The sequence below is a fragment of the Carlito syrichta genome, unplaced genomic scaffold (genome assembly GCF_000164805.1).
Source record: "Carlito syrichta isolate Samal-C Ts95f unplaced genomic scaffold, Tarsius_syrichta-2.0.1 Scaffold288311, whole genome shotgun sequence".
In the NCBI taxonomy this organism is placed as follows: domain Eukaryota; kingdom Metazoa; phylum Chordata; class Mammalia; order Primates; family Tarsiidae; genus Carlito; species Carlito syrichta.
Genome location: NW_007232407.1, coordinates 323,253 through 340,205, shown reverse-complemented (window position 1 = coordinate 340,205; position 16,953 = coordinate 323,253). Strand labels below are relative to the sequence as shown.

Genomic DNA, 16,953 nt, shown 5'->3' with positions numbered 1-16,953 from the left:
GGCAACTTGGCGAGACCTCATCTCTACAATAAATCAAAAATTAGCTGGGCGTGGTAGTGAGACTCCAACTCAAAAAAACAAAAAACAAAAAACAACAACAAAATAGAGGTTACTACTAACTATTCTCAGTGCTTCAAGTTACCAAAGAGAAGAAGCACTCATACAAGATACCTTATTTCTTTCCTTTATTGGTTCTTTCGTATAAGGTTGAAGATTTTGGGGGAAATCCCTTGCAGGACTAATTAATTTTAGTTTTCCAGAGCAGAGGTAATGCTGTTCCAATCCTGAATAACTAAGTACCACACTTTACTATATAAGACTCACTAGGGAAAAGATCAGTCTGAATTGGAAGAAATATCGCAATAACACAATATGGTTAGAGAAATGCAATTAATTGTTCATCAGCACAAGAGTAACTACTACTACTAACTATTGCAGATAAACACCTGCTAGGTTTGCATTAAAGGACGAAACATTTGTGAAGTGCAGTAATTGTATGCATCCCAGTATTTAAAGCTCAAAATAATTTTGTCATTTATTCTTTAAACAGAAGTGTATGTGCCCTCGTTTATACTATTTATTTGCACGACACATGCAAAGATAAATCTCCCAAGCCCTGTTTGAATTCTCATAACTTCTGAATTAGTGAGTCCAGATGAATGAGGTTTCATAGTGTAAGGTTTAAATTATTTCGGAAAATTATGTCTTTTTTGCAACTGTGCTGCACTGGTCCGCATCAAAGAAGTAAACAACGGAAGGTGTCAGTTGCTTCTTCCCAGGATAACCCATTCCCAGACCCAACCAAAAATAGAAAATAAACCAGACCCAAGGCATAGTTACAAAACATTTCTGAGCCTCATTCAATGCATGCTTATGGGCCCTCTACTCAGTCAGCAGCCATGAATGTGAACGGGAGCCCTTAAGCTCAAAAGCCATTTGATCAACCAGAAGTCATGTGGCTAAAAATACACTTAGAGTGAACTAGAAAGCTGTTCCTTATTTCTCTGAATGGTCAAGGCCCAGGCTTACCAGCCAATCACCACCTCTCACAGACCTTCTAGAGGTCTTACTCAATCCAGCTCAGGGCCTGTGGGTGCTACAAAGTTTGTCTAGGGCACAATTCTTTGGGGTAGCATCTTGGGTCACAGAGGAAAAAATGTCAATCAACCACTGTCAGATCTCTGACTGCAGAGCTAGGCTCCCTGGGTTCAAATCCCAGTTCTGCCTCTGAATAGCTATGTGCCTCAATTTTCTCATCTGAAAAATGAGGATAATTATAATACCTATTTCATAGGGTTGTTGTGAGGACTAAGTTAGTTAATAAAGGTTAGAACAGGGCATGGATCATAGTTAACACTATTTACATATATTATTATTATCTGTTTTAACCCCACAGTTATATTATTATATTTTATGTAATTATGTAATTAATATCTGTCTCCCTCACTATACTAGCTCTGTGAAGGGAAGAGCCAGGTATTTTTTTCTTATCATTACAAGAAAAGCTTGGCTCTTAATGAGTGCTCAGTAAATACCTGTCAATGAAATGAATGAATGAATGAATCCTTACTCTGGTACTAAGTTTCCATGTGACCTCAGGCAATTTCTCTTTTCTTGATCTTAATTTTCTCATCTGTAAAACCAGAGGTGAGGTAAAACCAGATGGTCAGTCACCAAGACTCTTCCTATCATTAATGGGCCATGACCCTATAATTCTAAAAACAAGAACGTTGATAATAGTTAACACATTTTGAAAAATTACTACATGGAAGTCCTAAGTATTTCACATGCATTAACTGAATTAATCCTGACTCTAAAAGTTCAGCAGATGTAGACTGTCTGACAAAGATTTTTTTGGGACCTACCTCCTCCTCCAGAAGAGGCTAGGGGAAGACTGCCTGGGGGCAAGCCCTCTGGCAGTACTTTGGTGCGGTGAGAGCCGCCTTTCATAGGAAAACAGTTTGTGCTCCTGACTGGACCACCTTTCACCCCTCGTTCGAGTAGCAGCCCATTTGGTAAAGGCCAAAGATAAAGGACTCTTTCTTTCCTCCCTATGTGTAGGAAAGTCAGCCCTTGGTGTGAGCAGTCATGTCTCAAAATAGAACTTCCTAATATGGTTCCAAAGAGACCACAAGTCAATCACACAGCTGAGACGGACTTACACTATAGGCATTTGATGGAACCCTTGCCTATGCACGTGCAGGCACAACACACATGTGCACACACATACACACGTGCTCACAAGCACCCCTCACACATATCTCCACACACGTGCTCACAAGCATCCCTCACACTCCCCTCTCAAGGAGTGGCAACTGGTGACTTATGTACTTTTTAAAATCAGTAGCCGCAGCATGTGATTTGATCCAGAGAATGGTAACTTCCTGTTCTGGGCTCTCAACAAAAAGCGCCTTTATTCTGGGCAGAGATCTCTGGACCCCAGAGTTTGTGCCCAGCATGCTTAAGGACACTGCATGAAACCGGATGTGAAGTGTGAAAGGTGAGGCGGGTGCCATGGGCCAGCCTCTGCCACTCCCACTAGACTAAATAGAAGCTTCATTGGTCGTGTTAATCATCAGGCCAAGGAAGCAGGCACTTCAGCCATCTCGCCTTTCAATGGTCTCTTCACCACGGGGGAAAACGAGTCACTGACTCATTTGCAATTAGCTGACCTAAAAGGACAGAATTTTCCATGCCGGATTCTGTGGTAACAGAATTTTATTGTCGCATTGGAGATATTTTGAGCCAGTCTCATTTCCAGGCAATTCCTCTTTTGAGTCGATGACACAACCTCTGGGCACAGCTGCATTGAGGGTCCTTAACTAGGCACAGAAGCCAACTATCTTGGGTCCTGTGAGAAGGAGCTCCAAGTCCATGCTGTGAATTTTTACCTACACAAGTCAAGGCAAGTGAGGACTCAGAACCAGCAAGCTGAGGCTAGGTCGGGATTCTAAGACCCTGTGCCCCGTAGAGGAGTAGAGAGCTTAGTGAAGGAAGGCAGGCAGGGAGATTAAAGTTTAGTGGGCTGGCTTCCAAAAAATGAGAGTGCTCTTCTATTCCTGTGTAACTTGGTAGTGGCAGGTGAGCCTTGTTTTGGGTTAGCCACACTGATGTGGGAAAAACGCGCCGCTCCGGGGGACTGGGTTGTTATACCAGCTCTTCTACTAGCTTGCTGTGTGACTTTGGGCAGGACAGTTCCCCACATGGGTCCTAGTTTCCTCATTTGTACAATACGAGGTTGGAGTACATGATCCCTAAAGTTCATTTTGGTGCTAATGTCCTTAGTATCTGCTGGGTGCCAGGCACGCTGTCAGATGTTGGAAGTACGGTGTTGAACACAACAAAGCCCCACCAGAGCGTATGGATATAAGCCAATGGAAAGAGACAACTGTCAGAGAGGATGGAGAGGTCCTGATCTGAGAGACAGAGGAGGATAGAATGTTTAGCTTCTTGAGATAGATATCCAGGAAGGTCTCTCTAGGAGATCACATTTAAGCCAAAATCTGAAGAATGATTAAAAAGCAGCAAGCCAGGAGCTGGGGAGCAGCGGGGTGGTAGAGAAGGGTACTAGGCAAAGAAAGCAGGCAGACAGAGTTCCCTGCAATGGGAACCAGGTTGGCATGCACGGGACCTGAAGGGAGGCTGCTGTGCCAGGAAGAACACCACGAGGTGAAGGGACATGGCACCCAGGGAGTTCACTTAAGAGGCTATCACGAGGGGAAAGCAAGTTTTTTGAAAAATTAAGGACCAATTTGTAATAATATGCCTCAATGTTATCTGCTTAATGTGCCTGGGTTCTTGTCTTCTGGGACAGGACCCAATCTTACTGTGGTCCCTCTGGGATTCAGAGTGGGCCCTGGGCTAGAACCCACTGTGCAGGCCTGAGGAGGGTCCACGGCCACTGCCACACAAACAGTATCCTGTAGGTTCTCATGATGCAGAGCTCACGGGTACACATCAGTGTTTGTTTCTGGCCTGATCTGGGATTATGAAAGCCTTGGCATGCTGTCCATAGTTTCCTTGGCAACAGCCCTTGGTGCCTTCTCCCTTGAGTTCCCAGACACCACCTATGCCCTTCTCCCCCTTTCCTAACTGTTCTTTTGACGGCAAAGTGCCTGTACTTTTGCTGTGTGGGCCAAGCCACCCTATGCAAGGGGAAAATCCCTCACTACTAGAATTTGGATCCCTCTGTCTTATCCTCTGAATAGCTGATTCTCTTCACATGCTTCAGGACTAAGAGCCTTTCCTGCTCCCCTTGGGCTCCCACTCAGAAGAGCAGAGTGGTTCTCTTTGGCTATCTAGACTACAGGGAGCAGCCGTTGTTGCCATGCTTCAGCCTAGCCTGTCTGTCTCCCTCACAGGAGGCAGCCTCCCACCTAATCCCGCGGGTCTCCACTCTCCAACTGTCAGGGAAGACAGATGGGGAGCAGAAGAATTCATACGTTCACACACTCTCTCTCCTCCTTGCTGCCCTTGCCATCTTTGTTGATTGGCTCCTGTCCTTGTCGGGTAGCCCTTAGCACAGCAAAGAAATCTTTGTGCTGACTGGCCTGCAAGCTAGAAGCTCTCAAAGGGAGCACATAGCTCCTCCCCTACCTCCCCTCAGATCCTACTAAAAGGGGCTTATTTGCATAGCTCTCTTGGTAACAGAAAAGAATGTAAAAGAAGGAGCATTTCAGAGGCACTTCTCTTACTCCTAATCCTCTCTAGAACTGCTTCCTCTCTTCTTGTAGCTACTAACACCTGTTCTTCCGACGGAAACAAAAGCTCGTCTTCCCTCCCTTCCCCTCCCCTCCCCTCTCAGTTGGTTTATCTTGACTCCTTCCTCCACATTCACACCAAGACCAATGATTTACCATTTCCTACTCGTGTATCTTCCAGGACTTCAGTGAATGTGAGCCAAAAAGAAAGATGTTCTCTAAGTGACAGGCACTAATAATAACCTTTGAAGGTGTTGACTTGCTTCCTCTTCAAAAGCCCGCTTTTAAGCTGCAGTTCATAACTGAATTCAATTGAAAAATGCTATTTTTACAAATGTCATCGTATTTTGTTCTCTTGGGTTGATGGAGTGGGACCTATCACATCACCATAACTAATGATGAAATTCCCATCCATCCATCCATCCATGCACACATCTTTAGCTGGACTTGTGCATTCGTGCACACGAATGAAAACGCATACACACACACACACACACACACACACACACACACACACACACACACACACACACACACACTGCTATACTCTCAGTGGGGCTAGTCATCCCTTTGGGTTTGATTTCCTCAGACATTCTAGGTTAGGAATACTAAGCCAGTATTACTGCTTCAGTAAACACCAGCTCAACTCTGGCTACGAAATCCTTTGCATTTCTCTTATTGATTACTTCTTTAGACCAAGGATCAATCTTGCAGAAGTTCACTGATTCTCTTCCATTGACTCTCACTAATAGCATCTTTAGAAAACTGACTTAAACTGCGAACATGACTGATATTGTGTATGTGCAACGTCAAGCTAATTTTAACTTTGTGGAACTTCTTTCCCCTCAACAAGTACCCTTTTAATAGCCCCACTTCCCGGATGGAACCTTGTTTGATGAGCAGTACTCCCAGGCTGCATCCTACCCCAGTCACTCCCCGCTGGCCAGAGGTGCCCTCAGCCAACACGTGCTACACCAGTCCATCTGTGCATTCCACGAGGTATGGAAACTCTAGTGACATGTACACACCCTTGACCACGCGCAGGAATTCTGAGTATGAGCACATGCAACACTTTCCTGGCTTTGCTTACATCAACGGAGAGGCCTCTACAGGATGGGCTAAATGACTGCTATCATAGGAATACATATTTAATATTAATAATTATTATTAATAATAATAATAAACCCAACACCCATCCCCCAGAAGATTTTATACATCGTAACTCATGGGCTATTCCTAGGCGTCCATTTCCCTAATGAACGTGAGGATGGGATTCAAAGTGGGATGAATAAACTTTAGTTCAGAAACAGGACTTAACTAAAAGTCAGTGGGATTGGGTTCTCGTAACCAAGCCAGACTTGACTGTTTCTATAGAGCACTATCTTGGGCAGGCCAATCTGTGCCTTTTCCCTCTGTTCCATGACTTTGCTTTGAGTTGGCAACCACTCCCAATAAGCTACTTATTTTCCTGTTGACAAAAGCTCTTTAGTTTTGAAGGATGGATACTAGAGACAGAATCTGGTTTGTGTTCTTGGATGGGCACATAACTTACCAAGAACATTCACCTTCCCTCTGTCTGTATAATGAACAGCCCTCAGACATGTTCTACGCATACCTTCTTCCTAGTGATGTCATTACTGCTTCCTGGAGCACCAGGGTTAAATGGAAGTGTCTGGAAACTCTAGATTCTCTGTTATACCCACATCTGTCACAGTACCTGCATTGTCTTGGAATGTAAGCACTGTCTTGAGGGAAGGAAGAGGTCTGTTCTGTATTGCCTTAAGTTGATTGAGGTTTGTAGGGGACCGGTTCTTCTACATACAAGGATTTGTCCTAAGTTTGCACAATGGCTAGTGTCAGCAAAAGGCAGGAGAGAAGTTTCTTGAGTTCTATGAGAATGTGGATTTTTGGCATTGAGTATCGCACTCAGCTCTGCTGTGTTAACTTTGTGAAACTGGATGGACCAAACTTTTACTTAGCAAGCACCAAGTGTGAAAATGACTTTCATGGTTTCTTCATAAGACTGTAATAATTTCCGACACTTTGATAGAAAAAAAAAAAAATTCAAAGTTGTGCCTTTGAGCCTATACTATACTGTGTATGTGTGGAAATAAAAAATGTATTGTACTTTTGAAAAATTTTTTCGTAGGCATTTTTCTGTCATATTTGTAGCAATTTGTGAGGTTTGTTAAAGATTAACATAGGTTTTCTTTCTGTATTATAAAATGCACCAAGCAATTATGGTGGACCTATTACCCTATGGGTAAGAAATAAATGGAAATATGACATCGGATGTTTTAGCAATTGTTCTGTAAATAAAATCTTTGATCACACCACTCAGTGTGATAATCATGTCTACAGCTAAAATGGAAATAGTTTTATCTGTACAGTTGTGCAAGATATGAATGGTTTCACACTCAAATAAAAAGTATTGAACTGACATGCTTTCTTCCTTTTCACTTTTAATTTGCTATGACTTCTGCATGTATGTATGTATGTGTGTATAATATAATATACATGTGTAAATAATAAAGTATTTGCATATAATATAAATACCATTCTGGATACTTAGGGTATAAGTAGGCAGAACAAAACAGAGTGGTCTTGTATGGCTGGGTTTTCCTGTTCCCTATCATCTTGTTATACACAATCATTCAAACTTGGATAGGCCTCCTTGAATCAATGATTAAATAAATATAGTAGCCAGGAGGTTTATAGAGGACCAGTTCTTCTACACACAGAGTTTGTCCTAAGTTTGTACAGTGGATAGTGTCAGCAAAAGGCAGGAATTTTCAGCTCATGCAGGGAATATTATTCTTCAATACCACCATCATTAAGAGGTCCCCTGGTTCTTAGTTCATTATACTTTAATGATCACTAGGTGTAAAGATATTTCAAGTGCATGTTTTATTTATTTATTTTTTTAATTATTATTTTGTTTTTTGAGTTGGAGTCTCACTCTGTCGCCCAGACTGGAGTGCAGTGGCACGCTCCTGGCCACCACAGCCTCGACCTGCTGGGCTCCGGCGATTCTTCTGCCTCAGGTGGAAATACAGGCGTGCGCTACCACGCCTGGCTAATTTTTTTTTTTATTTGTTGTAGAGATGAGGTCTTGCCAAGTTGCCCAGGCAGGTCTCAAACCCGCGGGCTCAGGCAATCCATTCACCTAGGCCTCTCAAAGCGCGGGATTACAGGCTGAGCCACCAAGCCCGGCTTTCAAGTGCGTGTTTTAAATGCTAATAAACTTCTGGAACAGATCAGTGACATTACTGAATACTCAATAAGGATTTTAAAACTTTTCTCCACTGTATTTTTATTCTGGGATTGAGAGGAGTGGAATACAGAAGTGAAATGACTGTGTTTTGCTCAAATGTTAAGAGTCTGGGATCTATGAGAGATTCAGAACCATAGACTTCCAGGAGTGGCAGTAATGACTATATTAACTAAAAGGTATGAGAATTTGACAACTCAATTTGCATTTTGAAAGATTTATTTTTAAAGCCAAGCTCTTACTTGCTATTACATAACATATTTATACCCAAACATGATTTTAAGATTAAAATTATTTATATATTATACATAGCATCTCCTTAAATATATTTAGCTAGTTGTCCTACAAAAAGAAAGTAGATGTTGAATTGCACTCTCTGACAGTAAATCAGTTTGATCTTTTGTCCACGATCCATTAGTTGGCTTTTATATGAGGGAAGTAGGGAAAGGAAGAGCGAAATTTCAGATTTAGTCATTGTATAAAATAAACCTAAGAGGCTAGGCGTTGTGGCTTATGCCTGTAATCCCAGCACTATGGGAGGTGGAGACAAGAGGACTGCCTGAGCCCAGGGTTTCGTGACCGGCCTGGGTAACTCAGCGAGACTTCATCTCTACAAAAAATCAAAAATGGGCATGGTGGTATGCGCCTGTAGTTTCGGCTACTTGGAAGGCTGAGGTGGAAGGATCACCTGAGACTAGCGGATCGAGACTATAGTGGCTGTGAGTGTGCCACTGCACTCCAGCCTGGGTGACAGAGTGAGACTCTGACTCAAAAAATCAATAAATAAACAAATCAGCCTAAGAGTGATGGAATATGTCGCTCTCTTGTGATTCAAAGCTAGTGCTGCATAGATGAAAGGGTGTAGTAAATCTGACTTTTGAGTAATCATCCAATTCTTTAGCCAGGTAGCAGTAGTACATAATACTCATTTACAAGTAACAGTCACAAGCTCATTACACAATCGTTAGGCAAAAATCGTTACAAGCAACAAGGGCCTGAAGCTCAGAGAATAGAGCGGTCACTCTAGGAACTTTGCAAGGAACTACACAACCAAGACCACAGAATCATCAGCACCATGGAAAAGAAGGCAGCTTTAAGTGAGGACAAGTGGTCACTGGGCATTCTCTCCAGAGTACAAGGTACTCATCTCTTGGGACCTGAGTACTAACTATGCACAACCATTCTAAAACTTTCAACTTCAGAAATGGGAAGGATCTGATTAGGAAAAGGCAACAGCTGCTGTGAGCACATGATTCAAATATACCTTCTCTCCCTGTGATAGCTGTTAGCCAGTCACCAGAATGGGATTGGGCAAGGTTGGCAGCTGGGAGTGGGGCCAGTCACTTGTCAGGGGAACAACAGAAGAGTCTTGGCAATAAAGGGATCCTCCCCTCTTAGGACATTTTTTGAAAAGAACTCTGCCAGCTTGAAACTGGCTGGAGTCATGAACAGTAGCCAGGATGGCTCACCCATATTGTAGGCCTGTGGCGTCGTCAGAATCCATCCTGCTGTGTCCTTTGTCAGGCTTCGGGTACACCCCAGGTCTGGAGAGTAAGGAAATTTGTGGCCCTTCTGAGACTGAAACCAAGGACAGGCCAATCCAAAATGTTTGTCACTAAGCCCAACTTAAATGGGGTGAGAGAGTGAAACTTGGAAAGAGGGGTGACCTCTCCACCTTGTGAACTTGAATAGGTCACCTCCCCACTCTGGACCTCAAGCAGGCATCTTACATGACTATAACATTCCAAATTATAGTCTGTGTGCTGATGGACCAGGGCTGGCAGATCTGGGTGTGAAGGATGGACAACTTAGGGAAAACAAAGAATGCCCTGGACTGGCAGCTGGGCACTGATTCAGGGAGGCCGCCACAAGGCAGAAGGCACCGCTCCACCAGCTGGTGCTAAAACCAAGCCCAAGGTTCGTGCCCACAAGCTCTGCCACATGTATACCTGCACCACCTTCTTTCTATCCAACCCCATCCTCCCTTGCCCGACTCTGAATAGTAGTCTTTGGCAATTTTCCCCTCCCTGCAGAATTGGCCTTAATATTTGCTTTAAAGTGAAGTCAATATCATCTCTACAATAAAATAAAAAAATTAGCCGGGCGTGGTAGCGCGCGCCTGTAATTCCGGCTACTCGGAAGGCTGAGGCAGAAGGATCACCAGAGCCCAGCAGGTGGAGGCTGCGGCGGCCGGGAGCAGCCACTGCACTCCAGTCTGGGCAGCAGAGTAAGACTCCAACTCAAAAAAAAAAAAAAATCTGAAGTGAATCTGGAGAAGGAAGGAGAGCAAAAACAAACAGGTTATTTTTCCCAACTTCTTGCGCCTCTTAAAGGTAGACTTGCTAGATCAAAAAAATAATTAAATTGTAGGAAGGGGGAAAGTATAAAAACTTCCTTCTTTTTTTTTTTAACCAGGGAAGGGGTATGAAGAGGGGCTGCCATAGGTCTCCTTAAGGCTAGGAGAACCTCTCTGAAATCTAGTGAAAGTGGAGGCATAGAATTCAGACTTGGGCAAGAGCCTCAAGTGTGCAAATCATCATATCTGGAAACTTTAACAAGAGACTGACTAGCGGGTGGTGAGCCTGATGGATCGACTGACTGGGGGAGGGGGCGAGCCCGGTGGCTCACACCTGTAATCCTAGCACTTGGGAGGCAGAGGCAGGAGGATTGCTTGAACCCATGAGTTCAACATAGTGAGACTTTGTCTCTACAAAAAATAATTTTAAAAAAATTAGCCAGGCATGGTGGTGCATCCTTGTAGTCTCAGATACTCTGGTCTGGGTAACAGAGTAAGACCCTGATTAAAGAAAAGAAAAAAAAAAAAAAACCACTGACTTACTGGCTTCAAAGTGAGGAAGAACTGAGGTCAAATCCTGGTTCCACTAAAGATGTTGTAGAAGGGGCATTCCTGCTCTAAGTAGGGCTGGACTCCAGTAGTTCCCAACCCTGGCTGCCCATTAGAGCTACCTGGTCAACTTAAAAAAAAAATGATGTATAGGTCCCACCTACAGTGAATAATTGACCTGGAATGTGACCCAGGCATCAGTAATTTTTTAAGTTCCCCAGGTGATTCTAATATTCAGTCAAGGTTGAACAACACAACCCCTATCGCCCTGCGTTTCTAAGATTCAGGGTCTACTACTCCCTTAACATGCTGCCCAAGTTTCTGTTTTACAGGTCTCCAGTCTGTCCAAGTGGAGAGTAGTGTCCTGTGCAAACAGTGGCACTCCACATAATCTACACTGTCTAGACTTTTCCCTTAGCTCACAAACCTCTCCCCAGCTGCACTGTTATGCTCGCCCTTCAGCCACCCCCACCTCCCTACCACTTTGCCGCCTGCCCTTCTAACCTGGAACTTCTCTGCTTCAGTTCCTTGGCAGCCTCCCAAGCTAAGCCGGCTTGGACACAGTCCTTGGGGCTTCCTCTTCTTCCGAGGAGGTCAGAACCTTTTGTGCTTCATCAGCTTCTCCCTGAAGTTTTTCCCCCATTCCTCCTCCTGTATCTCAACCTCTCCAAGCCCTCTCACCCCCATATTTTGCTGCTGCTGCTGTAGGTGGAACGGAAGACGTGGGCCACGAGAGATGAAGAAAGAGCTGTTGCTAGGAAAGGAGTGTGGGTGAAAGATGGTGGGCGGGAGAAATAGGACTCCCCAGTTTTATGTCTCCCTTTCTCATCATAAGTGCCTCGACTGCGAAAACCAGTTGTTTAAGGTTTCTTATGAAAAATAATGAGGTCTGACCATGACAGCAGGGGTGAGAAATCTCTGAGTGAAGTTTTTGAGTGAATTATCAGCCAGGTGCAGTGGTTCACGCCTGTAATCCCAACACTTTGGGAAGCCAAGGCAAGAGGGTTGCTTGAGCCCAGGAGTTCAAGACCAGCCTGGGCAACGTAGCAAGATCTAGTCTCTACAAAAAAATTAGCCGGGTGTGGTGACACACACCTGTAGTCCCAGACAGCCGGAGGCAGAAGCAGGATTGCCTGAGCCCAGGAGGCCAAGGTTGTGGGAAGCTATGATCATGCCACACTGCATATTCCAGCCTGGGTAACAGAGTAAGGTCCCAACTCAAAAAAAAAAAAAAAAAAAAAAAAAAAAAAAATGATAGTGAATTCTCAAGGAATTGCCAAACTGTGTCCCTGTAAGGGATGGCATCCAAAATGTCCTGGCCATGCTATACCTTTCAGAAGTAATAAACTGCAAGATGTCTTTTTAAAAACTGAAATGCAGTCAAGGCAGAAGGATAATCTTTAAATGAGGAGTCTGCAAAACACACTTTCCTCACCTCACGATATATGTGGTACGTTTCTGAAACACACCTGCCCTAATCCACAAAGGCTCCCATTTATTGGGGTCTACTATGTACCAGGCCCATTGAGGCATTATCTCCAATTCTCACAACCTCCCTGCAATGTCAGTGGTAGAATCACTTCAGTTTACAGAAAGGGAGGCTCTGAGTAGCTGAGTGGGCCTTGCAGAAGGTCAGCCGGCTTAAACCCCAGAGCTGTCTGCGCTCTACTAGAGAGCACACTCTTCCTTCTTCCTATTTTTGTTCTCACCTCCCCTCACCCCCACTGCCCTCTCCTAAATGGTTTTGCAGTTTCATTATCAATCTAGACAGTGGTAATAGAACCTACTGGGGTCGAAGAGAGTTTCAGAAGTTCTAGGAGGCCAGGTTCTGTGGCTCAGCCTGTAATCCCAGCACTTCGGGAGGCCGAGGTGAGTGGGTGGCCTGAGCCCGCGGGTTCGAGACCGCCTGGACAACTTGGCGAGACCTCACCTCTACAGTAAAAATAAAAAATTAACCGGGCGTGGTAGCGCGTGCCTGTAGTTCCAGCTACTAGGAAGGCTGAGGCGGAAGGATTGCCAGAGCCCAGCAGGTCGAGGCTGTGGTGGCTGGGAGCGGCCACTACACTCCAGTCTGGGTGACAGAGTGAGACTCCAACTCAAAAAAAAAAAAGAAGTTCTAGGAAATTTTTGTGCTCACTAAATGCAGGCACTTTCTAAGCTGGGCACCAGATCTTCCCCTACAGTGGTGGCATCCCTTTCACAGTAAGTGGCAGACTAGCTTTCCCTGTATCATTTCCCAACTTACATACAAACCAGTACATTATCAGGGACCCAGATTTGGCTATTCTATAGAGAAACGTGCACAAAAGAAAATCAATAATAATGTAAAAAAAAAAAATACCAGGTCACAGGAGGATTTTTATTACCAGATTGAAAAAAAGCTCTGCAGGGGAGGTGCAATGAGCCAAGCATTCACTAGAATGAAGTCATGGGGGAGAGGGAGGAGGGATCAAGGGGAGGACTGCCTACCTCTTGCTGTTAAGGTCACTACCCTTTGACAGAGGTGGCCTCTGACCTCAACAACCCTACAATTCTGTTTTGACTGACCCTGAAACCCATGAAATTCAGATGTAGGCGCTGCCCAAAAGTTGAGATAAAGCTGACTAATATGGGAAAAGCTCCCGGTATGTGCCCCCAGCTGAAAGGAGCTGGCAGTTCTTTGGCGGTAGATGCAATTTATTCTGTCTTCCTCCTTTCACAGAAATGCTAATCCTTCATAGGCAACTTGAGGGAAGACTAAAATGTGTTGATGATGAATGACAATAATCCTTTGTCCACTGCCACCTCCTCCTAGGGTTGAGCCTTAAGAGTTTAATCAAATGTTGGTAAGTAAATTAATGCTTTACTGCAAGAGGATGTGGTGGGAAGAAGGATTGTGAGAATATATTTGCTCTGTCATGAATCTCAATCAACTTAATTGCAAAGGCATTGATATGGGGAAGGGGTATTCAAAGGGTGTTTTAGATTCCTTATTTACACACACATACACAAACACATGCATGAGTTATTATCCCAAAACTGTTTTACAGCACGTCAGCGTTAAAATGTTAACCTCAAGGTTTAGAGACCAAAGCAGTGTGTTGGAATTACCTTTCTGTTGTGAAAAATAGCAGCCTCAACAAAACTCATGCATTTGTGCATCCATAGGAATAACATGATCTTTAGCCTTGAATCTTCACAACATCCTTGTGAGGGAGGTTGCATTTTTCATTCCAGTTCAGTTAACATTTTAGTGGCTACTCTATGCCAGGTTTGCCTCACTGGCCACTTCAACAGCCATCTCTTTTAACCCCTACAACACCCTACAAAGTAGATATAATCATTCTCATTACTGTTGAGAAAATCAGTGCGCAAAGAAGGCAAGTGACTTATCCTTGAACATCCAGAGACAGAGTTAAAATTCAAACTAGAGTTTTTTGGCTTTTGGGATCTCCCGCTAGACACACAAAAAATCGGGTGCCAGAAGAATTTCAAGGAATTTGACAAACGATCAGCTTCTGAGACTCACACAGTAAGTAGGGACTAAAAACCAGGTTTTCCAATTTCCAATTCAGATTCTTTCACCACATTACAGCATTGCCACCCAAAGTGCTGGGTTTCCCCAAGAGGTATTTGGATGGGATTCCAAGTCAGCGAGATGCAAATAGATTTGACCCACATTCCAGCTCTTGGATAAATAAAAACTCCTAAAGGGCAGAGCCCATTTTGTGTGCTTAATTTGAGAGCCCCACTGTGCATAGTCAATCAATATTAAACAATTATACGTACATTTGCCAAGGACTAACGAACGGTATGGGCTCAATTTTAGCAATTAGAATACTAGGAATATTACTGAAGAATCTCATAAAGATGCTGGGAAAAAAAACCCTTAGAAGTCATCTAGCCCAATTGTAATTTTATAAATGATACCCAGGCTGGATGCAGTGGCTCACGCCTGTAATCCCAACACTTTGGGGAGGCCAGGGTGAGAGGACTGCCTGAGCCTAGGCGTTCAAGACCAGCTGGGCAACATGGTGAGATCTTGTCTCTACAAAAATATCAAAAAATTAGCTGGGCGTGGTGGCATGTGCCTGTAGTCCCAAGTACTTGAAGGCTGAGGCAGAATCGTCTGAGCTCGGCAGGTTGAGACTGAGGTAGCTGTGAGAATGCCGCCACTACACTCCAACCTGGGTGACAGAGTGAGACTCCGACTAAAATAACAATAATACATAAATAAGATTCAGAGATAAAATAATGTGCATGAAGATCTGAAGCCAGTCAGCAACAGACCTTCTCCTGTCTCTCAGATCTATTTAATGTTATGTCATGTGGCATTGTAAGGTAATGTTTTCAAGAATGCAGCACGTTATAAGCTAGGTTGGATTGGCTGTTTATAGGGTCATCATTGATTAGGAAACATCTCTCAGATTTAACTTTTCCTTATTTCACTGACCAAATTGATTTCTAAGAAATCTCCACTGATGGTTTTCAGGTTCAACCAAATTGGTATCATTTCTCAATAAGTGTCTTGTTAATTTTGGCCTCACAGCATTTCCCTCATTTCAGAGCCCTATAAGCTCTAACATTCTCTCTTTATAGATAAACTCCTCCAAGAAGGTTTTCTGATTACTCCTTTTCCCATTAATGTTTATCTTGTTTTGACTTGCACAGTACTATGTTCAATTTGTTCTTTAAAACAAAGTAAAAAAATAAAAGTAAAAAAGATTCGTTTAATGTCACGTTGTTGCTTCTATCCCAAAAGGACAGAATCAATTATTTCTACTTGTTTTTGTTTTTCATGGTGTCTAAGACAATGCTGTGCTCCAGTGAACACTAAATATTCATTAAAGGAAAAAACTGTGTTAATTAACTTTGCTATGAAAGGGAAGAAACTAAATAAAAATTGAATAAAATTCTTTCTACCAAGAATAAAAATTTCTTGGTAGAAAATAAAATACTAAACTTTCATTTATCAGGTTTATTCTAATTTCTCAAAGACTAACTAGAGAGTTATGAGCACATGAGTCTGTAATCTACAAAAAAAATCACTTTAGTGGTGGATACTCTATTAAAATATTGATTCAGTGATTCTCAATCCTTGCTCATTCAAATCAACTGGGAAGCTTTTAAAACTACCAGTACCCAGACATCGCCACAAATCCACTGAAGCAGAAACTTCACAGGTATGCCCAAGCACTGATTTGCACATATCATATTGATATTTGATTTGCATAGATTGATTTTCACATCCCCACTCTTATGAATAAATTTTTCTAGAGAATGAATGTATTCCAAAGTGATTTTTTTGTTGTTCTTAGAATCACAGAATTTTAGAATGGAAAGAGAACTAAATATGTGGATCAAGCCCTTGGATTTGCAGCTGAGAACACTGTAGTTTAAAAGAGCTTGAGTGAGTGGCGGTTGCCCAGTGACAGGTCATATCTTGAACTAATAGAATTCTCTGAACTCCAATTCTGGAGCTGTAGCGACCGGACTGAGCAGTTTAGGGTCTAAACTTCTGCTTTCTTCTAAAGAAAATGTATAAAAAGTATGGCATGTGGAACAGCTACGTTTATTTTATTTCCATTTTCCTTTTTTAAATTTTCTTTTTAAAATTTTCTTTTAGAACCATGAGGTATATGTGAGGATTTACGATAGAAGAAAATTGTGTGCAGGTGGGGGTCTGGACTTCTAGTGGGCCCTCTCTCCCCTTGAGGGGGGACCTGGCACCCAGCGTGTGGCAGTGTGCCCCTTATCCCTCCTCCCTTTCTAGAAGTGTCCAGCATCGAACAGTTGAATTTTAAACTGCTAACACCAAATACTCCTTAAAGACCTTGAATATGGCACATGCCAACGAGCTCATTGTCATGGCAAGAGGAAATGCCACAGCAGGATATATCAAAGTCCAAAATAAATGACTAGTATCTATTGTCAGGCTTTTTCATTGGCTCTAGCCTGAGAGTCCATAACATTTTATATTATCAAAGCCCAGGGCGCTTCTAGCTCTTAACTATACCACTTGTTAGCAGATGTATTTGCTTATGAGCAAGCTAATCAACACTCTGAACTTCCCTTTTCTTTGTAAAAAAGAAGTTAGTGCCTGTCCTATTGACCTTGGATTTTTCTTTTTCTTTTTTTTTTTTGAGTTGGAGTCTCAC

General features: G+C 43.0%; 1 protein-coding gene across 2 annotated transcripts in view; it reads left to right on the top strand.

Annotated features, from left to right (window-relative positions):
* Positions 1 to 7,137, top strand: part of RFX4 (regulatory factor X4) — a 166,163-nt gene extending 159,026 nt beyond the window's left edge. For both annotated transcript variants that reach the window (XM_008053579.2, XM_008053580.1), the window contains one exon: positions 5,554 to 7,137. In XM_008053579.2, the coding sequence (XP_008051770.1) occupies positions 5,554 to 5,826 (273 nt within the window). In that variant the 3' untranslated portion in view covers positions 5,827 to 7,137. The remainder of the gene's footprint in view (positions 1 to 5,553) is intronic.
* The last annotated feature ends 9,816 nt before the right edge of the window (positions 7,138 to 16,953 follow it).